Consider the following 27670-nt stretch of genomic DNA (forward strand, 5'->3'; position numbering starts at 1 on the left):
CAAAACATTTGGGGATCTGCTGCTGGCCGTTTGCTCCACGACGCCGGCAGAGCCTCAGAGAGGAGCTGAAAATGTCAATATTACAAATCCATCTTTTTAGTCTGGCTTTTATGCACTGTTTTTTAATTTGATGTTTTAACAACTTGTCTTCTGTAGTATTCATATGTACATACCATTGCAGTATCACTATCTTTCCACTATTTTCAAGGTTTTATTTAGTCATTGCCATGTTTCATAATTTTTTTTCTCATCACACGTATTGTTTTCTTAGCTGCTTTTATTTATCTTTTATTATCCAAACAATCTGTCTTTGCTTATGAGTTTTTGAGGTGTATTTGTCCCTTGAGTATTTCTAACATCCTCCAATATGTCAATCATTTGTAAGATACTTGGAGTTGCAATGTATTTTGTTTGACAGGTGCTGTATAAATAAAGATTGATTGACACCGTGGCTCTTTTGAAGCCTTTGAGTTGGACCGTTCACACTGGCGCACCAGTTTGATGTCAAAAGGTTCACACTTCCACGTCTGTCTGTCTGTCAGCAGCAGCATCATCATCATCATCATCATCATCATCATCATCATCATCATCATCATCATCATCATCATCATCATCATCAGCAGCAGCAGCAGCAGCAGCAGCAGCAGCAGCAGCAGCAGCAGCAGCAGCAGCATCATCATCATCAGCAGCAGCAGCAGCCGCCGCCATGAGAAGTCGACACCTTCTGTCCGCCTGAATTTATGACATCATGTCCAGCTTTGAGATTTATTCGTTTTAGCGTGTGATAGAAAGGTGGACGACAACAACAACAAAAAAAGATAGGGTTGTTTTTTTTTTTTTGTTGCATATGAAGATTTATGAACCGTTTCCCACTTTTTGTCACAAGTTTAAAAACTTTCCCAGAGCATCCTCTGAGGGAATATACCCAAAGTTTAGATACCCACTAAAACCCTTTTTATAGATATTTTTGCACTTTTACCCGAGGCACCACAGGCAGCACAATTCATCTTTAGGCTTTTGTGAGCCTTGATTTTCTCTCTCTCTCTCTCTCTCTCTCTTTATGCCCTTCACACAGGCCTCATCCCACCTCTGAATTACAGACAGAAAAAGGAATTAAAAGCAAACCCAGTACTTCTACTCACACATTATGGTTAATGAGTACTTTTTTGGGCGCTATTCAAAATATTTTTCAAGTCTGCAGTTTTACAGCTGCGCAGTCTCACTGTAATCAACTGGAACTAGTTTACACTGCGTTTATGTGGCAGATGAAGCAGGTGGAGCAGGTAAAAAGACCTGCTCCACCCGGTGACACCGGGCAGCGGACTCATTTTTAACCACAATGACATTTTCCAGACTGGACCTGAATGTGTTCAGAAAGCCAACCTCAACTATGTCCTGTGTGGAGGATAAGTGAGGATGTGAAAATAAATTCAAGGATGTTATTCTGCCCGTCTCACACATAACCTCTTTATCAACACAAAACCTAAAATGGGGGGACAAATGCCCTCTAAATTCTGCCGGCAGTGCTGAAGAGGTGACCCCTGACCAGAACCACGCAGGACTTTACTTAGAATTTCGTTCAGGGACTGAAGAAACCAAATGGAGAAAGAACAACGCTACGAGGAGGGCAAATGAAGAAGAGACAGCTGAAGCGCTCATGTTTGCCTGGGACTGGGAGACATTTAAACCCTCCGTGTGACACAAGAATGAGTCCTACACCTGGAACCACATCAGAGTAGTTGGACATGCTTCCCCTCCTCTCAGAGTTAATGGGTTTCTTGAACTGGGTTGCAGTTAAAAGCTTGAAGACAAACTACATCGTTCACACAAGCGTATAACATTTTGACATTTTGATCTACGGCATAAAATACATCGGTAAATACCACGCTCCTGAATGTACTGCATATGTTTATTTTTGGCAATAATCCAAAAATCCAGCTGGCTTTTGGTTGAGGGAACCCACGGCAACCATAACTTACCCATGAAAAATACTTCATTCGAGCAGTACTTTATTGAACGTGTCTGACACCAGCTCAAAGTTTTTCTATTCTGACTTTAACAGAGACGGACAATAACCTTCATTTGATCCATGAATTACTTTTATGTGCTTTGATGAATGAGGACATTTTCTACATGGATCTCCTTCCAATTCAATGCCTGTTATCAGAACTGAAACTCTGACTGATTTTGGGGAGGAACTCTTGATTTATTTATCTTTTTGTTAACAACAGTAGATGTAGTTACAGCTGAGTGGTACTGCTTTTCACCAAAATAAACAGCACTTCTGCTAGACTGCGGATCTCATGCTACACAAGTTGAATCAAAGTTGCGTTCGGGAGCTCACAACCTTGAAAGCTTCCACGTACCTTGAGTGTGAGATTGAACCTCTGCTCGCTGTGGCGTTCGTAGTCCAGACGTTTCTTGAGCCTCAGGGTTCCTCGCTGCTCCTGCTTGTGACTGACCACGTAGAACTTCTGTTCCTGGTCTCCAGCCACCACACTGAAGGTCAGCTGGGCGTTTTCTCCGGTGTCACGGTCCTCTGCAGCCAGGTCCAGAACCTTTGGTAGAACCAGAAACACCACGGGCTTGGTCTCGCATGGAGTGGTGTGTCACAACAATAGTCTGGTAATTCTAGTTATTCAACATTCTATTTGTCTCCGATCAAAGAAATAAAGGAGGGTAAATCCTCGACAAACTCCTGTCTAATCAAGTTGTAATGTGTAATATGATGCAAACGGTCGTCGTCGGTATCCAAGTCCACGAGTTCTAGCTACGTGACGGATACCGTAGCTTCAGCTTGGTTTGAACAACTGGTCTGTTGCTTCTTCTTTTTTTTCCCACCAAGAAGCTGTGAGAGGAGCTGATAGGCAACCATGCAGCTTAAGGCTTTTGGGGCTAGAACTTAAAGGGAATTTTAGCTGTATCGAGATGGACGAGGCTGCTGAGATCAGCAGGCAAACCTCTAATGACATCAGCAAAAAGCGAAAGCCTTCAAAATGCTGGGCAGATGCTGGAAGATGCTACGATTTACGATCATTGTGGCTCCAGTGTTGCGCGTTGCGTTCTTCATCTACGTTAGAGGTCGTTTGAGGTAAATCACAGGAAGTGATTTCTTGAGTATTTCTCATCTACAAACCTCTGCGTTGGGTTCTGCATTTTCAGAGATCCGGGCCAGACAAGAGTGATCAGTAAATCTTGGCGCGTGGTCGTTCACATCCTTGATCTGAATGGTAGCAGTCCCAGTTCCTGTCATCCCTCCACCATCACGGGCCTCCACGACCAGCAGGTAGGACTCCACCTGCTCTCGGTCGAGACCATTCATGGCGACAGTAATGGTCCCTGTGCTGGGGTTGATGGTGAACATTTCTGAGAAGGTGGGAACTCCCACTTCGATGTTGGTGGCATCCAAACTACCCACAATCCTGTATGAGAGCACGGCGTTCTGCCCCACAGCGGAGTCATCCAGGTCGGTGGCTGTCATCTCCATCACAGACGTCCCCACTACCGAGTTCTCCGCCACATCTCCGTGACAGCTGGGGGCACAGGTGAAGACAGGAGCGTTATCATTGATGTCCCACACATTGATGATGACGTCAGTGAAGCCCGTCAGACCTTCGCCACCCTCGTCTGTGGCCAGAACGACAAAACGCCACACAGCGCGCTCCTCGCGGTTCAGGGTCCTCTGGGCGTAGATCTTGCCTGTGACCTCATCAATTATGAATTCACTCTCGGCACCTTGGCCGTGGAGGGAGTAACGCAGGGCTTCCTGGTCAGCATCCTTATCCGGGTCTGAGGCTGTTACCTGTAACATCAAAGAGCCAGCGAGACAGAGAGTGATGAGAGTAATGCAGAGTTCTTTCACAGCCTTTAATTATTGAAACACTGCTGGTGGAGTGATGTCTTGACTGGAAGCACTTCACAACTGCGCTGTTATAACTCTCCACCAGATCTACCTGGCAGATATCCAATATCCTCATTCCCAGGCCCTACTTCCCTTCCCCTGCCCCTCTTCTTCTTCTTCTCTGGGCTCATCTCACTCTTCCTCAGCACATCAGCAGCAATTACACCCCGGGCAGGCCAAAGATGTTTCAATTTAGCGCCGTAATTGCACTGTGATGTAGAGCCAAAATTAACTCGCGCTAGAAATGTGCTTCTAGAGATGGAGGAAAGGGTTGTGTTCTCCATATTGAAAACTAAACGCGATGTCATACGGCGCCCCTGAGCGGCCACCGGGAGGAAAAAGTGTGAGTGAGCTTAAAAAAACATTCTGCAGCCATGACACATAACTTGTCCCATACCATGAATTAATTTGTGACCACAAGAGATGGTTCATCTAAAATACAGGTTATATCTCTCAATCAAGGATTAAAGAGAGGGAAAAGGTTATAGCTTGTGGTCACAAATTGATAAATTGAATGGGAAAAAATAATAATCTTGAGGCCTCCAAATATTTTCTTTTTTCCTCTTGATGGCCACTAGGAGAGTCCGACCAAGATAGAAATCAGGTTGGGCCTCATTCACGTGAATGTTCTGTAGACCAAATCCGCACGTATGGACTTTTCATGACCAAAGTGCCATGTGATCATTAACCTGTTCATATTATCTTTGTAAACATTGCAATGATGGTGTTACTGTGGCTTTTTCTGGACATGTGGAGAGCATCAGATATTGTGACAGCTCTATACTGAAATCCCATTAATCCACCAACCACACAAACCGTCTAATCTACTGAGCACTTCATCCTGCATGAAAAGATGTACAAATCTCTGTAGGCAGGTCACCAAATGAAAGAGACTGGCACACAATAGCAGTTTCTTTGGCGATGGGTCGTACCATCTCTTCCTGATTCACCATTAAAGCGCTTCAAGTCGTCATGTCGCACAGGATATTTTTGAAGGGGTGGAGCCAAAAGGTCAACAGGGATCAGGGGGAGGATGCGGGTGAAGGCAATAAAGAGGGTTATGGGGGCAACAGTCTCGGGGGTCAGAGGAGCATCAAGAAAAAGGAAGAGCTTCCCTGAGGGGGCTTTGTTCTAGGATTGCATCATGACAGAACCCTCTCACAGACGAATGAGGATTAGAGTGTACCTGGAGAACGAACACCGGTGAACCATCCAGCTCCTCCGTCACGCTGCCGTAGTACTCGTTCACAGTGAACACCGGTGCCTCGTCGTTCTTGTTAACCACGTTCACCATCACTGTGGTGTAATCCTCCCACTTCCCGTCCGAGGCCAGGACGTGGAGCTTGTACCTGAGACAAAGAGTCACCTTAGTCAGGGGCTTTTGTTTCAAATGCAACATCAGGCTTTACTCAAACTACAGAGCTCTAATTGATTTAAAGTAGAGCAGTGCCAAGCAGAGAGGCAAACAAGCAAAATACACCGGGGAAATACCTCCACTATTCAAGGTAAATACCTTCAACAAGGCTTCGACTGGAGTAAATTCCTACCTTTTGTTCTGCTCGTAGTCCAGAGGCTGCGCAACGAAGATAGTGCCCACCTCCGGCTCCACATCAAACACCCCTCCCGTGTTCCCTGATGTGATCTGGTAGCGCAGCTTTGCGTTCCCGCCTGCAAACCAAGAGGAGACGGAATGAAGAATGTCAGTTTGTGCGGTACTTGCTGGAGCTGCAGGTGAGCACACTGATCTTGAGTGAGAAACAGATCCCCCATGGATTGGACGTCTAGTCCGACACCATCTCCTTCTGCCAATCCACCAGTCTGTCACCCGTAACTCAGATGGATGGCCTGGGTCGGCTTTAGCAGGCCAAGTCCAATCAGATAGCAGTTCTTTGGAGGTTGTTGTTAGTCTTTAAACAACAGGCAGCCTTTGCCCTTACAAAGGTGATTACTGAACCTGCTGCACCAGAAAAGCATTTCATGACAAGAAATCTATGAACAATTTAGAGGCTGCGGAGCCATGCACATGAAGGGATCGCCTACGCTGGCATGGAGGAAAACTAGTCGTGTCACATTAAGATTAAAGGGAAAAGGTCATGTTGAACCGGCATCGAGACAAGCAGCACAGTTAGTCATCTGCTTACTAATTGGCTGCTGTGCTCTGAAACCGCATCAACAGCAATCAACTTTTCAATTTGGCTGCTCAGAGCTGATATTAGAACTTTTCTAACAAACACACTGACAGCTTGTGCACAAGGCAACCGTTTCTATTGCCGTTATCTGCAGCACATGTTGTCCTTCAGTTATCTTCAATTAATAGAATTTTTCAATAATCTGATACCTGCGGTACTTCGGTACCTTCAAAAAAGTATTAATGAATAGCTTTTTATGCATAAATCTGATGAAAACTAATTGAAAACATGTAGACCTTTCACTGACGTGGGCTTAAATGTGCCAGAAAAACTTGGACAAAAGGTCCCATTTCCATCCTGCTAATTTTGTGTCTTCAGCGTTTGAGCATTAATGACCTTTCAAAACTGTAGCCATTCGGCACCTTTGGCCAACAAAAGCATTCAGCATTCAATTCAGTTTTGTGTGACTAATGCAAAAGTCAGAAACCAGAGCAGAGTAACAAAAGGAAGGTTCATTCTAGGTCGTCTTTCAAGTGAAAAAAGAAAAAGGTTGAATTATCAAGCTGCGTTTGCTCCAAATGAGAAGATGTACAGACTCCCTCTAGCTCATCCCCTCGGACACCAGACTGAGTTCAATCGTAGAATCATTATTTACACGGAAGTACAGGACTTGTCACGTTCAAACAGTTCGTCTGAAAGTGGGGGAAATACTGCGCTACTGACCGTAAATGCAAAAAACAACAACTGATTTTAACAGACGAATGGGAGGTGAAAGGGCTCTTCAACGGAGACTCGCAGTGCTCATAGTTCATCTCATTGCTGCACACATTAGAAATGTAGTTGCCAACGTGACACAGAAGTCTGTGGCGGATCTGAAACATAAAAGTCTAGTTTTTCTGTTTGTTAACGTCCTCCTTTTCTCCTCCGCCATTATTTCAGTTCTGTGAATTCCGAGCTAGCTTCTTGTACGTGAAGGCAACGGCGTCTCACTAAACAATTTTATGATTTCTTATGAAAAGTTATGTCGAGTTATTTTCCATCCATCCATCCATTTTCTACCGCTTGTCCCGTGAAGGGTCGCGGTGGGGTGGAGCCTATCCCAGTGCTAACCACTGCACCACTGCCCTGAGTTATTGTGCGTACTTGTATTATTTTCCGGGAGGCGACGCCACTGGTGGCGTCTTACGCAGTTGAGCGGTGTTTCGTTTTTACTAATAACATGACAAAGTTTTTGACAATGATGCGTTTGGCACAAAAACCTCTTTAGGCAAAGACAACTAAAAACATGGCGTCAGTGACGTCCTTCTCATCAACTTAGTGTGTGGAGGCTTCAGAACACTTTGGTTACGTCAGCTGAGCAGCACGGAGGCTTTTATGTTTTTATTATGTTTTGGTCTTTCAATCTGAACAGTGGTCACCAGCTCCTTCACTTGTCTGGGACAGGACTGCAACATGTTTTCCGGCAGGTCTCCGGCGGTCTTTGATGGACTACGAGGCTTCACCCGCCCTTCCATCAGCACGTGGCTGAATCTTCATTTTTGGGTGAACTATCCCTTTGGAATGATGAAGCTGAAACTGTTGAGGCGAAAAACGCTGCAGGTTCATGGGAGAAACTATGATCTAATTGTTACGTCCTAATCTCAAACGACATTAATGAGAAGTCTCCCTCATACTGCTGAGTCCATCTCCACCTCGTCTCAAAGGCTCCAGAATTAAATGCTGTGAATATGAAAGCGATAGAAGAAACCTCAGGAGACCAGATGAGGTTCACAGCTTATTAGCAAGAAAGCAGAGAGGACTTGTAATCCAGATCGTGTTGTTCTGTGTGTCTGTTGACATTTTAAATGAGACATCAGGGGATGTATGCAATTGCATTCCTCCTCCTCTCTTGCCCTCCTTCTGTTTTTTTCTGATTGTCTCGATCACTTAATATTTAGAAAACGGTCGATACCCAAAGGAAAGCGGAACAGGAGAGGGAGCGATACAGCAATTAAAAACAAACAAACAAATGGAGAGAAAATGAGTGTTTTTTCCCCAGTTGTACCAATTTCAGAAGTCTTCATTTCCCTCAGTGTGGTGGTGAAACTTGAGCATACAGACGAGCAAGCAGATGGAAATGCAAATACAGAGGGCTGACATCTCACTTACAGAGCGCTATTCTCACGGCCGGCCGCACCGTTGCCATAACAGATATGAATGTGCAAAATATTAGGTACACTGAGATGAATGACTGCATTACCATCCGTAAAATCAATCAATCCACCGCCAACGATAAATGTGACGTTCAGTTTTATTGAATCTGTTTGTGTATTTTCGCCCTTTAGTCGTATGGTGGCTGCTTAGATGATTGACCTCGTCCCCTCTTGATGTCTTTGGACGGTGGGAGGAAGCTGAAGTACCGGAGAGAACCCACGCAGGCACAGAGAACATGCAAACGTTCCAGCCGGGGCTCGAACCCACAACCTTCTTGCTGGGAGGCGACAGTGCTGACCACTGCACCACCGTGCCGCCCCAGTCCAAACTCATCCTCATGAATGGTGAGCGGACTCTACTTTTATAATGTCTTTATATATCTTTAGGTGGAAGCTGCCACACAAGGTGCCCACACGCTACAGTACGTCTCCATTCCTATGAGGTGAAAAGATGTGTCCGCAGACTCGACACGTGATGGAGGAAGCATGGGGGGAAGTGCAATAACTGAGAAGGAAAGAGGTAAAAAATAAAAGATTAAGAAAGTCATCAACTGTGCTGATAGAAGCCGACGAGACCCGATAGATTAACGAGCTCCTCGATGGTCTTACATAAAGCTGCATGAGGCCTTTCATCAGCTGTGTCTGTTCACTTTGAGGCTTCCAGCTAGGAGAGGGAGAATCAGCTGTTCTGTCTCTATACACCTGCTCCTCAGAGCTTTTTACCCACTCGGTCCACACAAATGTATGAATGAAGATTTCCCCCCCTTGGGCATGGCCCACTACATCCTCAATCATCCTTCTATCTGGAGGTTTGTATACTTGATAGCTATAATGAGCAGGAAACTCATACACAGGCATCATATTGTCCTCGGTCTCCGCCTCCTCCCCCTCTTATTAAGCAGCTACACAGCCCTCACAAATGAAGGGCTGAGGCAGGTTGACGCTTCCTTCTCAGTTGGTGGTAAAAATCTTTTTCTGGACTCCAGCAGGCATCGTACTCTCACACACCTAAGTAAACAAATAAGCATCTTCTCTTGATCTGGAGTGTGTGTGCGTGTGTGTGCGTGTGTGTGTGAGTGAGTGTGTGTATAGCCATGGAGGGTTATTTATCACTGCAATGTGTGTGGTGCTCAGCAGGCCTCTGCACTCCTCTGTGATAAATGTTAGATAATAGTTATACCTCCCCCTGTCTCCCTCCAACCTTCCTTCTATTCATCTTCACAACTGCTCCTCCCTCCATCTTAGGATGTTCAGCATTTCCCGGCCAAGACAAGAGATAATCTTCAACATGCACCTCAGCGAGTGGATGTATGGTGGCGTGTGGTGAGCAGGCAGGCAGGGCGCAGTGTCCTGTGGTATAAACATTCTGTTTTTAAAGTATCATCGGAGGAAGTGAAGTGTCTTTATTATGTGTTGTCAGTACAGGCGATGTTAAGAAGGAGGCGTATGGATTTGAAGCTGCAGCCAACACCTCAGCCTGACTGATAGAAAGATAAACACCATCAGAGCTCGCCAAAGGTAAAGATCTCCCTGAATCTGACCCACAAAGTAACAGTACAGCAACAGCGGCAGACAGAATACTCCCAGATTCTCCACCTCCAGGGGCAGAAAACACAAACGATCCTGTGACCACCTCAGATGGAGTGACGGGAAGAATCTCATCTGACTGATGCTTCCAACCGTGATCAGAGCCAGAGCGAGACCTCTCAGAACTCTCAAGCTGGAGCTGAGAACATTGTTACACACATGCAAAATATCTTATTAAGCTGACAGTTAATTACAGCATCACAGCATTTACTCAATCCCGGGCAAGGGCAAGAAAGAATAGACTTCTGTAAAAGAAACGCAAGACTTTTACAGCCTTGTTTTGTGAATGTTTAATTCAGTGTTTCAGGGCCTGTGGCTACCCTGGATTGGCGCCTCCTCGTCCACCACCACAGTGGCTCTTAAGTCCCAGCGGTGCTTCCAGCTTTCCTCCTTCCAACGCGAGTGTAAACATTCATAGGTGGGAAGCCAGTGAGCAATGAGCAATAATGAGGCCGAGTTTATGAATAAAAACATTTTGTTTCATCATTCAGATACAAATACGTTATCCCTCTTGCTTTGAAGTCTGAGCTCCAGTTTAGGCCTCACGATGAAATTAAATCTGATGCATATGCAGAATTTTTTTTTTGTCATCTGCTGCTGAATCATCACTTGAACTGTACTTCTCTTCTAAATTTGGGGTCTGCTTTGCTTTTTAATACTTTTTTTTTGGGGGGGGGGGGGTTTTGGAAACCAAGAAAATGTGCACGACAGTGTCTGAGAGAAATCTAGCGCTCGCAGGACACAAGTTCAAAGGTCATAGATGATGTGAGCTGTGGGTAGCAGTTCCATCTCGTCTGTAATAACTTGTTTAAAAAGCAGTCAACGACAAGAAGGCCATACAAATGGGAATGTGCAGAGGACCCAGTATTTGTATCTTTATTTACTGGGGCAGCAAGATCATTTCTATTTGAATAAAAGAGGAATTGTGTACGGAGGGAACGCAGACGTACCGACTGGCCCCTGCGTTGGTCGGAACTGAATAGACCGCAAAACAAAACTGCTTCCCCTTTGTTGACTCAGTGTTGAGCGGCAGTGAGTGAGTTGAGTAATACGACGACACGTGTCCCGGTCTGGCTTAACTAGGCTCAACTAATCTCTTTCACTTACAGTTTTAATCTATTTGACACTCAAAAACTCGGTAGAACAACAGGTTCCTCCTCACCGTTGGTTCACACCGTCTGATACAACTCGTGTAGCAGGGTCTGGTTCGCGCTCAAATGAGCACTGCTGATGGGAACAGGAAGTCGGCGCTCACTGGGAGAGGTGCGTATTTACTGCAGCTGACGGTTCAGCACGCAAACATCAAAGCAGGCTGTCAAAACAACTTCCTCCACTCAGTAAAGTACGATGCTCCTCTGCTGCAGGGGCCTTGCTATCAATCCATCCACCGCTACCTCCACCTCTGTGTACAGATATATTCCTCCGCCTCTCACTTACATGAACATAGGTTCCTCTCACCACTTGTATTTACAACGTACCTACTTGCGACAAAGTTAGTGACAAGCTGGTAGAGACAGAAGAAGTGAAGCAGTTCAAGGGCTGAGTATATGATGAAGGGGACTTGCTGGATACCAAAGGAGAGTAAATATTGCTAACAAATGCTGGTAGAGTGGCAATATTAACCAGGGACATGGTGGTGGTGGTTAGGTAGGTATGTCTTAGCCAGCGGTAATAGAAGTACATTTCTTTTACTTATTTAAAAGTAAAAATTCCCAGATAAAATACCCCTCTGGTAAAAGTCTCTATTAAAACTCTACTTGGGTAAACAAGAGACGTTATATAAGAGGATACTGAGTTTATGTCCGTATCAAATGTGAGAGCAAACACTCTACAATGTTGTTTGTGTATTCCAGCATTAGGAAGCCCTAAATCCTTGAGCCACTGACCTCTGACCTCTACAGGTCACGTTAGAGTGGTGTTTGTTCCAGTTGTGCTACCCTGATTGTGTCTTCGTGAAGTGCCAGGCTTCACAATGAACCGAAATAATCTCCAACATGCTTTGTTCTTTGAATCTATTTACTATTTCGTCGTCTCCCTTGTGCAGCAGCCCACTCTGGATCTTCCTCTGTGTCTCCTCTGCAGCAGTGTCCCCTACAATGGGATCTATTTGATTTTATTGATCTCTGACAGGCAGACCTTTTGAATTCCTCATCCAGCAGTTAGATGCCTTTTGACAGCGTGAGCCACAGAGCTCCAGGATATTGTATGAGAGGGTTTTTTCATTCCTCTGAGTAATAATGGGCCTGTCTTTTATATCACAATCTGACATTTGCCTGTGGCCATTCAAGCTGAATGTCTCGGCGTGTTGAGCTGCGGACCTAAAACCACAAGGATCACGGGAAGCTCTCAGATTCTAACGATGTCTCTTAATTAGTACTTTATCAAAGACAGTTGCTCTGGAAAGGTCAAGCAGTTGGGCTTATGTAACTAACTCAGGATCGAGTTCAAATTGTCAAGTAGAATGCAATGTATGGATCCTAAGGTATATCACATTTTTATTTTAATTATGTGCCGGGGGGGGGGTGAGGATCACACCTTTAGGGAGCTCAAGCCCTCCTCGTGGATATGTGAGATTCATAATGGGTCTGAACTAAACTCCGCTGGGTAACACTCCATACATCAATATTTCTCTACACATGATATTTGAGTCATGACAATAATTTGATGGTATCTCTTCAGTAACTCAAATGTTCTGCATGACCGAATTTCTTTCAAGGAGGGAGAATTCTTTACTTTGGCAAAGGGTTGTTCGTCTTTCTCCTGCGTGGTTTTGATAGAAGACAACTGTTTCAGAAAGAATTCCCTCAGCTACTGACAGGAACATGCCAACTTTTGGGTGCAGGCACTTGTTGATATTTTAGAGCCGCACAAGCAGACGGAGACCCTTCTCTTCCTTCTCACGGCTCTAACAGAGCGAAGGTTGTGTCTCACGCTGGTTGGGGTGGCATGACTCCGTGACCGCCCGGCATCTGCGTCTAAGTGTCCTTGAGAAAGACACCAAGCCCCAAATGGCTGGTGATGAGTCTGTTGGCAACCTGCATGATGGCCTTTGCCATTATTGTGTGTGTGTGTGTGTGTGCGTGCATGTGTGTGTGTGTGTGTGTGTGTGAGAGAGAGAGAACAGGTAAATGAGGCAATATTGTAAAGCACTATGAGTAAATCGTTTCATGTGCTAAAGTAACATCTCGTAACTCTTTAGCGCTTCATCCACAGAGAATGGTAAACACAGCTCTCTTCCTCCTGATGCAGGCAAAGAGTCTTTGGGAGAAAAGTATATTCTTTCTCTACCGTCCCACTGCTAGCGCTCATTGCAGCTATGCTAACTAGCAGTCAGCAGCCTGATGGGGGTCTGCAGCACAGGGGATGGAGGGTCTGTCTGCTTGTCTGGCCTTAAGAGTGATGGACTCCAAGCAAATTTCTCAAAAAGCTGGTGTTACTTCATGAAACCTGAAGCAAAGACAAACCCTGAACTTTGCAAAGTAATTAAAAAAAGGAAACTGTGTTGTACCGCAACGTCATTTGTTCTCTGCACTGTAAAATCTCCTTTTGCACCTCTCACTGTTTTTTTTCCACTTGCATCTTGCACATCTTTTAATCTTTTTTCTATATTTTTACTGTTCTCACATTGCTTATTGTTTATTTCTATTTATTGCATCTTTTCTTGTATGTGCTTTCTGTGGTGCATGGTGGCTCTGGTAGAGCGCTCCTTTTGACTAGTTTCACTGTAGTGCTCAAATATCATGCAGATCCGGTCAACGCTGGGTTTCAACACGTGAACAGAACCACTCACTGTCTTCGTTACCAACGTTTTTAGCGCCTACATTTGTTTAACCAGACCGTACACTCACTGCTCTGAGGTCAGGTGGCAACACTTCTGTCACCCGAATCTTTATAAAATGTGTATCCGTTTATGGAGACACAAAGTTGTCACTTTGCCACACACAAGGAGCTGAGAGAACACGTCAGAACAACCACAAAGATGTCTAGACTGAGGCTGCATAAAGAAATATTTTACATGAAAGAGGAGGGAAAAAAAGTTCTGAAGCCTTAACTTGTAAAATTGCACACATTTTGCACATTTCAACAGTTGAGAGCCGTTTTCTGTGCCTTCCATGAAAATGTATTACAGGGTTTCTTCTCTAGTGGCTGATTCACACTCGAATACTGATGTGTTTTTTATGGATTCATGACATTTTGTAGTGCACTTTTTTCCCCTCCAAGTAAAAAGGGGTCAGACAAAAGCAATCAAGTGAAAGTTTGGCAAAAGAGAAGCACTTCCGTCGTGCTTGAGCAAATAGGTTTAAGTATTCTCATCATCCCATCCCCGCAAAGACAACAGACCATTTACATAATCTTTCTGATCCGTGCTACGCACCTTCGTCCCCGTCATTGGCGCTGACAGTGAGCATGGCGAAGCCAACGTCAGCATCTTCGTCGACATCAACTTCATAGGCCGCCTGTGAAAACGCCGGCTTGTTATCGTTCACGTCGCTGATAAAAACCCGAACGTAGGCCGTGTCTGAAAATCAAAAATACAACAGACAGAGAGACAAGCTATTATAAGAACATTGCTCTTATTCTGTCTCCTCACACATGAACATGTCTATCTTTGCTTTCATTCACAGCCGCACACAACTTGCGCGCGCACACACACACACACACACACTTATATTCCTGAAAACAAACAGAAACAAAAATAATGTTTTCCTTCCCTCTTCTCTATTGACAAAAATAAGAGATAAGATCCACGAGAATAAAAAATTCAGGCAGAAGCAGAGTATAAAGCACCCAGGGGAGGGAAATTGGTGAATTGTTTGGTAGTTTAGCAAATTAGTTAAATTATTTAAGCCGGGGTGGAGGAGATGGCTCACAGTTCACGGCACAAATAGCTAACTAATGTGGTGCTTACAGCTATTAGAAAACAAGTCACAGATGCCAGAGCTTTGCAGAACGTGGAGGGAAATGGAGGAGGAAGACGAGGTGTACAGGCAGCAGCTCCCCTCTCACCGTCCCTCTCAGCTTCTAGTGCTTTCACACCTCTGGAGTCACGTATGTGGAAACACTCCCAAACCAGCTTGTAAGTGGTGGGAGAAGCTGCCGCTATGGAGGTTGTTTTTGTGTCTGCTTTACAACAGCCAAGTTTCCAGTCTGCAATCGCCTCAGTGCTTGGCGTGTGTGTGGGTATGTAAAGTTAATTTATGAATATTAAAATGATGTCTTCCTCCCTTCAGAGCTTTCCTTTTTTTAAAAAAAATTTCTGTTCTTTTGCGGTGTCGACCATTTTTTTTTTTACACAAAAAAGTTGCAGCAGATTCTGGAATGCTCGCTCATTCGCAGCTATTTTTTTTGTGCACCAAATGTTGGATGCTTATCCTCAAACAATTATTCAACCGCCACTCGCCACAGCCCAGCTAAACAATGATGTCACAGTGCACAACATCTGTCAAGGCACACAACAAAGGATTTTAGTCCAGCAGCAGCCATTCAAAATGACTAAGTCCTGGGCACGGGCGACTTGGACTGAAAGGCGCAGCTAACAGATCATCAAACCCAAGGCTGAAACCTGAAGACACCCTGATGTAGCTTGCTGTTGCACACTAGCTAACGGATGAGTATTAGCTCTGTGTTGCTAAGACTGGCTGATGGGTGGGTGTCATGAAAATGTTCCTCAGTTTGAAATATTTGATTTTATTTTTCGGATTGGGTTCACCTGTCCCACTCTTATTAAAGCGCTACCTACATGGATGAGGCGAGAAGATTTTGGTGGTCAAAAGTCAAGGTCGCAACAACATCACCAGTGGCGGGATGAAAAAGGTTGGTTCACACAAACTGTCGTGCGATTTGTTTGATCTAATCAATCACTGAACCTTGTCACATGACGCTGAAAGTCTCTGTGGAAATCATTATAGCGCACCCTGACAGTTAATCTGCCACCCATCCTTCTTCATTGCACCTTCTTCAACATTCATGACACACACACACACACACACAAAAAGATTAAAACAAAATCACTCCCGCAGCTCCATTGCAGTCTCTGCTCTACTTAATATTTCACCTCTGTTTACGTTTCCACACATGTCAAACTGAGCAGATCTGTTAATAATCTATGATCCTATTTATCAAAAATACATTCTTGTCTGTCCTACCGTTTCTCAAGCGCCTGTCTCCAAACACCCATCTGTCTCAGCAGCTGCTCATTTCTCCATGTCTCTCTAGTCTACCATTGAAGCATGTATGTATTTCATCTGGCATCAAATAAGAGGAGTGGAGGGATGCTTGAAGAGCCTTAAATGAAAGCTATAGAGCATCTGTCCGTCCTCTTTTGTGCTCATCCTCATTTTCCATCGGTGTCGCAGCAACCGCCTTCACCGTGTAAACTAAATTTGAACTGAATTCGCAACAGAATCATTACCATTCCAGCAACTACGTGAATCTTTTAGCATTCTAAAATCAAAGCTTATGATTCAATAACAGTATCGTTTACGATCTGAAAACAAATAAACTGCTGGCCACACTGACAGTTGTTCTTTCAACTGTTCGGGGCATTTTCCTCGCAAAAACAGAGTTCAAAGGTTGCCGCATGAATGAGGATGAGAGCAAGTGAACTTTTTGTTGCCATTCTCCAGTCTCCAGCACAGAACATGGCCGCTACTACCAGATGATCAGTTAGCATAGATTGGCCGTCTAGCTTTAAGCTGCTTTGTTTAACCAGGGACAAATTCAAAAGGTACTAATAAAAGTTTAACTCATTTGTATTGTTAGCTAACTTGCTGAGTTCACCCAGAACATTTTGCTTTTCACCTGGCAATGCAAACATATCTTTGAGCCAGTTAGCTACCTGGCGTAGCCATGTGCTCACATGACGTTCATCCAGAACTTTTTCCTTTTCACCTGGTAGTACAGACAGGCAAGTTGAATTTGACTTTATGTGTGCTGTAAGTGCTGCATCGGCTTGTCGAGAGCAAAACACAGCAGCTGAAGTTGACAACCCACAGCAGTCGTAAGTCAGAGCTGATGAGGGCTGCAGGCTGCTCTGCGTAACACTTCCTCACCAGAGTTGGGCTGTCCATGTTTGCCAGGCCGCGCTGACTCCCGGCCGTCCACTGACTGGACCTCCAACAGGTAGGAGCTTTTGGTCTCCCGGTCAAACACAGTCTGTGTGTAGATGAATCCCAACTCGGGGTCAATACGGAAGTACTGGTGGTCCCCGCTGCGATCCTCAAGCAGGGAGTAGGAGATCTGAGGTTGTTGGACCAGACAAAGGACTAAATTACTCACCAAGGAAGAAAACACTGGATTATATAACACAGATAGAACTTCACATATTTCTAATCATTCAAACAGCACATTTGTGTGAGTGTTTTCACCTTTCCATTGAGACCCAAGTCTAGATCAGTGGCCGACACCTGGAAAACCAAAGTTCCTGATTCTGCCCCCTCGGTGACCGACGCCTCATAGATGGAGGACGTGAAAAATGGGACGTTGTCATTTACATCTACAAAAGAGAAAGGATAAGATTAGAGTGTCTGAAGTGCACCAAGAGGTATTTTTGTACTACATGTCTTGTGGATTTGAAAGAGAAATGTCAAAGATGATTGATGGGCAAGATGCAATCTCCCTGTCTTTCTGTAAAAAATGTAAAATATTAGCAAGAACAATTTTTTCCTTTAATTTGCTGGTTGCCAGGGAGACAAGTCAGTTTCCTGTAAGTGATGTGACTGTGTTATCACCTGCATTTGTACCCTGTGTGATAGGAGAGGACGTGATAAGCATTCGCACTAATGCTCATGAGTTCTTCATCAGTGTGTTTGGGGTGTTATGGGAGCATTTCTACATGAGACGCTGGGATTTAGGGTTAGGGTCACAACGATATTGTAAGAAACGAGGTGTTCGTAGTGTACGTCCAGCCATATTTGCCTGTTATCTGGGCGCCGCTGGTAATTTGAAATAATGATGTGGGATGTTTGCGGTCTTTACCTTGTGCCAATCTGCCATCTCCATAATTTGCAAAGTTGCAATTACAGAGCAAAGGACTTTCTGGTTTAACTGGTGTATCAGTTCTGGGCTTTTTAATTGGACCAAACCTTCCTCTTTCCCACTCCGGATTTACGTCGGCTGATTTGGTTATTGCATTGGTGAAATTGCTGTGATTATCTGGGGGATAATATCAGTCATTTGTAAAAAGTCAGTGGTGGATAGTGTCTTTACTAAATGAGGTCCCGACGTAATATCAACTATGTGCGAACAGAGGTTTAATGTGTCACTTCAGCAAATAAGCAGACCCCGAATAACGACCCTGTTTTCAAGAGAGCGTGAGATTTCCTGAACTTGATAGACGTGCAACCACCGTCACTTAGGCATTATGTACCGGAGTTGTGGAATGTTGCCATTCATGTAACATGGATTTTGCAATATGTGGCCATTTTTGGTTAAACATGTCGCCTTTGTGCGTTGCGTTGGCCGGGAGCATTGTGCAGCATTTTGGAGGTCCTGTCATATGTTGGCTGTGAAAGAAGTGAAATGTGTCACCATTGTTAGGTGTGTTTGTACAACATGTGAGCTGCTGTATGTGTGTTGAAAAGTTCAGTTTCTGTGACAGCAGGACGGGGAGAAACACAATGCCCCCAAGGTCAATAAAAGCAGTTCCTATTTTTGTCACAAGTTCAGCTGATGCTGTGTCTCATACGCATAATTTCATGTCAAGGTGACAACTGAGATGTAAACTCCACTCAAGAGAAAATGGTTGAGTCTCTCTGGGGATCAATACGGTGGAAAATGGTTACGATATTTCAGTGTGTGTGGGTTTGTGCGTGTGGAACTTGAACCGCATTCTCATAGAATGCCAACCAATGGCGTAGTAATATTCACTGTGATGAGGCTTTTTTTTTTCAGTCAGACTGCTTGGCAAGAACTACTTTTGGATAATCATCTTAACCAGGGTCTGAAACTAACAGATGCCAAAAGCAGGTACGCTCTCTGGTGCCGCGTTGTGGTATGCAGTAAGAAGTGACCAAGGAATTCAAGCGCTCGCTTGTTTCATTGCACCGTTAAGTGTTTGGAACATCAGCTACTCAGTTAAACCATCACTCGCTGCCAAATTGCCAACAGCTACAATTATGCAAATGCAGCAGCTATTACACAACGATATTTACACGGGGTAAGCCAACCTGCATTCCTGCAACTCTTGTTGGTGTCAAGATGAGGGTCAAAACATTATCTAGTGGACACAGCATGCATATTTTCTTACAGGAGAACACTACAGTGAGCTCAAGGAGGGAGCCAGACACATTTTGCCTGAATAGCAAAAGCCACATTTTACCCCATCTGATTTCAGGCCAAAATCATCGCAGAGACACACATTCCGCTGCTGCTCCATGCACACTTCCCTCCTCCACTCTTCTTCTATACAAATGTCTTAATATATGAATTAAACATGGGGCCTTAAATCCATTACAGACCTCCCTCCCTCAGCCTCCCCGCCCCTGGAAAAGTCAAAGAGCTTCTTATTGAGACAGATAAGGCAGAGGAGGGGCAGGTGATAAGTGGGCTGGTGAGCAGAGGGCAGGGAGGCAGGGAAAGGGAAAGGGTCTGTATGAATTAATTACAGTATTTCTCACTGGATTAAGTTGATGGGATGGGGTAATGCTCGCATGCATGCATACATGTGCGCGTGCATGAACGTTGCAAGGAGATTAAACGCAGGAGAGTCGGGGGCATGTTGGGTGGGCAGAGTTATTCTGAGCAGCAAGGTCAAGAGAGAGCAAACATTGCCAGCAGTGGCGATGGAGACTCACGCCAAGTAACCAGGCGCAAAGCTCTGAGTGAAGCACACAGAACGAGCAAATAGGTGCTGAACGCAGGTGGCAGACTGACCGACGGTTGAGTGACTGATGCCAGCTAGCATCCATGGACACATGACATCAATAAAAGGAGGAGAAAAACTGTACGCAGAGGTGGAGGGAGCGGTGAATATGGCTGCAACACACGCAGTTGAAGTTACCAGGCTTGTCTGCCTCAGACCCAGAGAGACCGATCTCCACACCGAGTCAACTGAAAAGCCCCTTTTGTAAATACTTTTGCTTCATTTGGAAATAACTTGGTCTTGGAAAATGTCCGTTATATTCACGTATCGCCAGTATTCACGTATCGCCAGTATTCACGTATCGCCAGTATTCACGTATCGCCAGTATTCACGTATCGCCAGTATCAGTCCAATGGCTCAGGCACCGCAGGAATTTTTTATTTGATGTTGAGGCAGCACATTTTCACTCTGAACACAAAGCAAAGATGAAGTTTTATCTGTATTTTACTGTAATGGACTGTGCCAGTATGCAAAAATGGGTTTTTATGTTCAAAGAATATGTAGGCCTTGTATTGTTTTGTCCTCTCATGGTCGAAACATATATTCATATATTAATACTGTACATACTTTCATACTGAAATATTTAAAAAAAACACCAAACCTACATTTTTTGTGTATGTCTTTTTCTTAGAAGAAGAAGAAGAAATAGTAATTTGTTCCAGTTTTGACAGCCCCAGTGAGAAGCATATTCATGTAATTTGAATTTATATAGTTTTGGAACTTGAAAATGCAACTAGACTTAGACAGCAACATCCCACCATCGAGCCCTCTGGTCTCGTTCGTCATCGGTCTCTTTCTGTCTGTGTTTATGAGCTATGAAGCAAGATCTTTAACAGCCTCGACGTAGAATATTGAGGACAAGAGTAAAGAACGAAATGACATTTATACAACTGTCAAAATGAGTCTTTAGCTTGCAGCCTGAGCAAAGTGCTTGATGCTGCTCTTGAATGGAAATAACTTCCTTTTTTAGACATTTATGTCCCAACAAGTCATTTAATTCTGTTTTATTCTTCCAGTAACTTGTATCGCACCCATCAAAATTGTAATTATCGTTAGCAGGAACACGGCTGCTTTGGGAGATGATGATTATTGTGAATGATGAAAATGCAATCCAAAATAACACTCCTGCTATGGCGAAACAAACCAGTGATTCAAACCAGTAAAGCAACACTCACCGGTGACATTGACGAAGACGGTGGTAAATGCTGCCAGCGGGACTGCTGCGACGTTCTGGGCTCGGACCCTCAGCATGAAGTTCCTGGTGGTCTCGTAGTCCAGAGGCTCCGCTACCAGGATGGAGGCCGAGCCGTCCTCTCGGTTGGGGGTCAGGTAGAAGCGGACAGGCATGTTGGTCTCTGGAACCATACCGTCCTCCAGGTTGTACGTTACCCTCGGATCCCCAAGGGGAGAGGTGGCCTTGATGGTCTGTGGAAAGAGAAGGCAACGCTGGGGAACTCTCTTACACCAGAGCGCAAAGCTCCACAAGTCTTTTCATGCTGGAGTTTAGCTGGTAATTTCAGGACTGTCAGGGTTTGCAGACCAGCAGCAGATATCTTAGCTACAAAGTAACACATCAGATTTGGTACATTTGATAAACACAGCAACAACCACAACCCTTCAGTTCTCCCGATTACCGATAAACCCCCCTTGACTGGCCCAGACCTGAAACCACACGTTGGCTGCTGAAGAGAGACGACGGTAGAAAAGTTAAATTTCAACATCCGCCTGAAGAGGACAGTGACAGATTTAGGGTTTGTTGCTCCGTCAGACGAGTAAGTCTCCCGTAGCTCACTGGTCATTTGATAAATCTTAACTGTCATACTGGTTTAAATTAATCATTTCACAGTATTTCCCTTCTTTATGGGGAAAGAGTTGAGTATGAAAGGAATTTTAAGGCCTGTCCAGGTTGAGAGAAGCGACGCAGATGTTGTTTTCTTGTTTCTAGAACAAGGACAGTCATGATTTTTTTGTCAGAGTAAGGTGACCAGGAGAGTAAATAAATAAATAAAACAGACATCTTCTCTTGTATTTGATCATGAATCCAGACAGCCGTCATGTCCTGGGACTGGAACAGCTGCCGTAGCGTTTCAATGGAAGCGTGAGCTTTGATTAGAAAAACAATCAGCCCAAATGTTTTAGAGGCCATTATAATGAAGAGTAAATTATTAACGTAGTAAATCTCAAACTGTTCGACTCGACTGCAGCTGAATCCGGTGGGATCAAAGGAAACAGTGCTTTTTATTTTCTGCTCTACCAACACTAATTAAGGAGCGACTACTCAAAGACGATACATACACTCTTCCAATTAAAATCAAAAATGTCATCGCAGACGAGATGCAGCCAAGCCTATATAGGGTGACCTCGCTGTAGCAGTTCAACCTGCAGAGCAAAGCAGCTACAGTAATGAGACACGCTATCAGGCCCGCACAGTCTGCAAACATGCCCGACGACTGTATGTGATTATTTAAGCCATAAAAACGTCACATTTCCATGGCAGAGCTCTTAGAAGCCACTGAGAGTCATCGCAACTCTGCAGAACAGTCGAATCAACACGGACCTACAATTAGTACACGGCGCTGTCGGGACCGAAATGTCTGCCTGCCTCTATCAGACCTCTCGTACCAAAAAAAAAAAAAAAAAAAAAATGAAGCACACATGTGAAGTGCTCTCCTCTGTCTTTTCATTTCCAGCCTTTGGTTTCAAATATTCATCAGAAACCTTAATGGGCTTAATTGCTGTCAAGAGATTTTTAGACAGAGAATCTGTTAATGGCATTTGACGGCAACGCCAACGGATGACGACGGCAGCTTTACCGCGGTGATCAGGGGAGGTTCTGAACGACACGTTCAAGGGGCGCGGATCACCGCTTAGGACCCCAGTTGACGGGTTCTTCCTTCATTGATAAGTCTGCTGCATTACGTGTCGCTCAGGCACGTTCTAACTACGTTAACTTCAACTACTTGGACTTATCAACACTTTGAATGAAAACAGTTCTCTCCGTGTTTCTAGGAGGCTTTTGGGAGACGAACTACCGATCGATGTGTTTTGCTGATGGTAGTCCAGTATCTCTCCATCATAGCGCAAGACACGCAAAACCAATATTTACGTAGAACTCTCGCTAGGTGGCCATCAGCCCCGACCAGGTGGGGCGGAAGAGAGCAGGAATGGGACAGAGACAAAGAGAGAGGGACCGAGTGAGAGACAACTGCAGTTTACGTCCGTGTCTGTCCAGATTCCCACCAAACTTGAAATGTGGAGTAAACTTCAGATAAATGGGCCATGAAGGTTTTAGGGACTGTTCTGGCAAAAATGGAGCCAATTATTCTCTCAAGGCTTGATTGAGGTGAGACTGAGTAACGGCTGATGATGTCATAGTGATGTTTGACCTTTCAGGACATTAAATGTTATAGCAGAAAAAATGTGCTTCCTGCAGCCACAGTGCCCTTTAATCCCCACAGCAAATCCAGAGGAACACAAACTAGAACAGAATTCTGTCATATTTGCATCAAATGAGAAGGAATTCCCTCTCAGGGTTGCTGGGATACCACCTGGAGCAGAATGGGACAAAAGTACAGTATGAACAACCCCAAAAGAGGCCTTCACAATGGCTGCCGCTGCCAAAGGCAGAAAAATGTCTGTATGACACGCCACAAAAGTCTGGAATTATTCCCAAAAGTATTAGAAATATGCCTGAAGTTGTTTTTGTTCTTTTTTATCCGCGTAAAATTGACATACTAGTGAAAATGTCAAAAAAAGGCCTCTCTTGCAAAAGAAATTGAAAAGAAATTCCTGCATCTACTCTTTGGTTCACGTCTACCAAGATGAAGCTCTGATGCATCTTTCTGCAGGATGTCATTCAAATCGGTCCAGGAGCTGAAGGCTCATCCCGCTGAACGGAGGACAGACCAACAAACCCAATAATTATCCTGCTGAGTGTTCGGAGAATTCACAATTGAATCACCGTGCAGAACGAAGTTTTCCAGGCAACAAGTATGTGTGTGTGATACATGAGCATATGCATACACACCTGTGAAGATACTTTTTGAGTCTGAGTACTGAATGTTTCCTAGAACGTATGTATTTATACACTCCCCATTTCGACCGCTCAAACAGCTTGGCCATAATTTCTGCCTTCAAGAGGAGGCTAACGCTCTTCAGCATGGACAAACACTCGTACCGCAACATTCTCAGGCTCTTTTTATACACCAATAAATTCCACCACGTCTCCTCGTCTTCATCACATTGTTTCTTGAGACAGCGTTTTGAAAAGGAGTAATTTCATGGTTTCACGACACAATTTAAACAAGGAAAAAACAGCAATGCCACCACACCTCACCTCTGTACTGATATAAATGTCAAGATATCGCCCTGCCCTGAGGTCTAGTGGTGTTCAGCTAGGCTGCATGACATCAATACCTTTTTCACCCTTGGAGTGTAAAACTGTCACTTAATGTTGGGTTCTGGGAAAGCGAACATGCAGCCAACAGTCAGAACCGGGAGAACGCGAAGGTTCTGTAACATAGGGAACAGCAGAACACGTGGCAGAGCCGCTGTGTTTCTTCACTTTACTCAGGAGGCTTGTGCAGGCTCAGAATACTGTTCCATGTCCTGCAGTCTGACGTACCACGATGGGCGTGTCCCGGACGGTGTTTTCGGGTATGACCACGTCATAGCTGTCCTTTTCCCACTGCGGAGGCTGATTCTTCACGTTGGTGATGGTGACTGCAAGTTCGACTGAGCTGCTGCGGTTTCCCCCGTCTGTAGCAACAATCTCCCTGGTGATGTAGGTCCTCTGAGGCAAAAAAGAAGAGAAGATGACTTGATGTGTGTTTTCATGTTGCCGGTTCGAATGTGAGAGACACTGACAATTATTGCTTCCTCAGAGACTGATGAACATTATGAATCTTGATCACACAGATTTCAGCAGGCAATCCATTCTCCACATGCCTGTGCAGCAACAAATCAACTTCAGGCTAAACGGTTGAAAAAAACATACTTAAAGATCCCGTATTGATGGAACGGCGCCAGCGTGTCTTATAACTGATGAGAGCAATTCACTTTAGCAACTGCAATCAGGGGAAATGATCACGGTTTCACTAGCTGGAGACAACAGAAAACAACTTTTCTCACAGTTGCTCTCTCATTCCATGCACCTCGTAGCCATGTAGCGCAGCCGGATTTTCTCATGACCAGAGATCAATTTTCAAGACTTATTACAGTTACACAGGTTTCCAATTCAATGTTTGCCCTCAGCAATTAAGACAAGAAACCGTCATATTGGCAAAGTCTAAAATAACTGAAGAAGAAGAAGAAGAAGAAGAAGAAGAAGAAGAAGCTTTGTTGTCATTGTACAGGAATACAATGAAATTTCCTTTGGCAGCAATCTCTCTTTTTTAAGCAGCTACAGTTCATGGCCAATTTATTAAAATGTGTTTAAAAAGAAGAGGAAAAAAAGTAAAATTGTACTAAGTATAAAGTATCCTCAGTAATGTGCAGTTAAAAATGTTTATATATAAATCTATATAAATATATATAAACATACATATACAGTATATAATGTGCTGCCTGCTTGTGTATGATGAAGTTGCATTAGCAAACAAGCTTTTGTATGAGTTAACCTCTAAGGAACAAAAGTGGCAGTCACACATGCAGGGTGCAGAGGATCCAGACAGGAACTTGAGATGGTGATAGGTTGCTATCTGGTGTTTTTCTCACTGCTGCACTCATTTAAGGCTACATGGAAAAATCCTCTCCTGCGCCCTCACTCTTTCATGCTTCCTCAAAGATTGCTTTTCTTGTTTCTATTGAAGCGAAGAGTTTGGAGGCAGTGAAGTGAGAACGATATCAGCCACATTATTTCTCCCGATGCCGAAAGAAAAGGCTCCATTACACAGCCTCTGAGACATTACCACATATTCAGCTCTGCTCCAGACCACTGGACTTCACCGCTGCCCTGCCCCGCCTCAACCCACTCAGCCCTGCTATCAGCAGGACGGGAACCAAATGCAAACTGATTCACATTTCCGTTAGTGTTCTCACAGAAGCAGCATTTAATTGTACCTGCAAATTACTCCCAGCACCTCTCCAGCTCTTGACTGAAATTAAGAAATTGCATATTTCCTCAGAAGGGCTTTTGTCCCGTTTGCAGAGGCAGCAGAAGCTTGATTAGCCCTTTAGAACACCTAATTAGGACAAGTAATAAAAATCCAAAGCTCCCATTCAAGTATGCATCAGCAAGGAACCGTGTTGCACTGCTCCAGAAATACAACACAGCGAGGAGCCTGGAGTCAGTCTGAAGCTCTGACACTTTTTATGGCATCACTGTTGAAGCCACTGAGGTTTGGTTTCATCAAGAGAGAACTACAGTAGATCTCGTGTACCATCACCAAGAGCACCGTATGTGGGTGACTGAAGGTTTACCACTGGGATGATGATGTTGTGAGGTCCTGTGAGTGGGGACAGCTAACCTGGCCTGCCCCGCCACTTGCCTGGAGCTGTGGCTGATCAGTGCATGGCCACAGCAGCCGAGGCAACTTCTAGGCTTTGTCAACAAAATTAACCTCACATTAAAGGTTAAACACCTCCATTCCTGCCTAAAAGTTGCTTGAAATATACATAAAGAGCGGCAGCTGAACAGCAGCAATATTCTTTTGGTTTTACCGGACGAGAATATTCGCAGATTCCCGTTCCCAAGAGCAAAATAAACAATGATCATCGTGTAACCGCTGTACAGCCAGGAAACGATGGCAGATCTGGAGCTTCTCTTCTCATAATCTTGAGGAATCTCAGTCTGCTCTGAGGGTTCCTGGCAGATGAAAGCTGATCAACGAGTCTTGAATTAAACATACTTTTAATCCTGAGCGGAGTACATGTCCTCACTAGAGCTTGTTTCCATTTCCCCTACAAGCTGCAGCTGAGCGGTTTGGCGCCATGGGTTTGTCCTTTGTGTACCTGAGAGATGGGCTGGTTGACGTACACCCAGCCGGTCAGGGGGTTGACCCTCAGGTACTCTGGCTGTTCACCGGACATCGAGTACGTGATGGCTGCGTTTGTGCCGAAGTCATCGTCGTGAGCCGCCACCCGCAGGAAACTGGTCCCGATCATGGTATCCTCACGGAGGAAGTCTACGGGAGGAGAGGAAGTCATGTGCTTTGCCTGCAGGGATTTGCTGTCTTTTATTTTACATTCCTTATATTAGGTTCTTACATTCATATCGGATGTTCTCAAACTTGGGACTGTTGTCGTTCTGGTCCAGAATGAGGATGTTGAGCTGACAGATGCCAATCAGTGGGTCTGCTGCCTGGTCGGTGGCGGTCACGGTCACCGCATACTCCCGCTGGCGTTCACGGTCAAACTTCCTAGCAGTGACAATTACTCCTACAGGCACAGAGGTAATGAGGTTCACTAGTTAGATTACACCCAACACAGCTTGGATTCTCTAAAAGAAAAGATGCAATCTTTGTTTTCTGCCATGACATCAAACTTTAAAGACAGAAGGGAAGATTGGAAATGAGACCTTTTCACATCATCAAATCCAGAGAGGAATATTTTTATCATATTGTTTTGTGTTATGTGTTTTCATTTGACAGATTTATTACCAGTTTCGGACTGGTTTGTCATTCCTGCTGTTGTTTTTCTTTATTCTTACTTGACTTATTTGTGTTCTGTACTGTAATGTACTACATAAATTATGTTAATCCTATTAGAATAAAGGGCACAGTTACCTTTTAACAGAAAAGTAATACAGAGTAGGTAACATTACTGCTCACGGGGACTACTTCGCCAAGTGGTATTAGTTTTGAAAACTGTATTGTGTAAAAATTGCAAATGCAGAATATTATTAGTAAGAGGCTCTGCTCACTATCCAGGTTGTATTATATTCTTCCACATTGCTGCATTTCTAACAACCCGCAAATAGTTGCAACTGCACAGAACAAACTGAAATGGCCAGAGTCGCACCAGACACTGATCGCAGGCGTGTGTGTGTCACTGCAAAAAG

The 27670-nt window shown here is 44.4% G+C and overlaps 1 protein-coding gene across 1 annotated transcript in view; it reads right to left on the minus strand.

Moving 5' to 3' along the window:
* The window catches only part of LOC147269765 (neural-cadherin), a 280583-nt gene that overhangs the window by 120015 nt on the left and 132898 nt on the right, over positions 1-27670 (minus strand). Inside the window, exons 10-20 of the mRNA XM_086190512.1 lie at positions 26878-27048; positions 26623-26795; positions 24296-24463; positions 20847-21096; positions 17177-17304; positions 16862-17048; positions 14185-14328; positions 5449-5569; positions 5088-5250; positions 3137-3802; positions 2367-2558 (exon numbers count right to left, since the gene is read on the minus strand). Coding sequence (XP_086046638.1) covers positions 2367-2558; positions 3137-3802; positions 5088-5250; positions 5449-5569; positions 14185-14328; positions 16862-17048; positions 17177-17304; positions 20847-21096; positions 24296-24463; positions 26623-26795; positions 26878-27048 — 2363 coding nt within the window. The remainder of the gene's footprint in view (positions 1-2366; positions 2559-3136; positions 3803-5087; positions 5251-5448; positions 5570-14184; positions 14329-16861; positions 17049-17176; positions 17305-20846; positions 21097-24295; positions 24464-26622; positions 26796-26877; positions 27049-27670) is intronic.

The sequence above is a fragment of the Aulostomus chinensis genome, chromosome 2 (assembly GCF_037954235.1).
Source record: "Aulostomus chinensis isolate RoL2024-O1b breed Wild chromosome 2, RoL_Achi_v1.0, whole genome shotgun sequence".
Classification (NCBI taxonomy): Eukaryota; Metazoa; Chordata; class Actinopteri; order Syngnathiformes; family Aulostomidae; genus Aulostomus; species Aulostomus chinensis.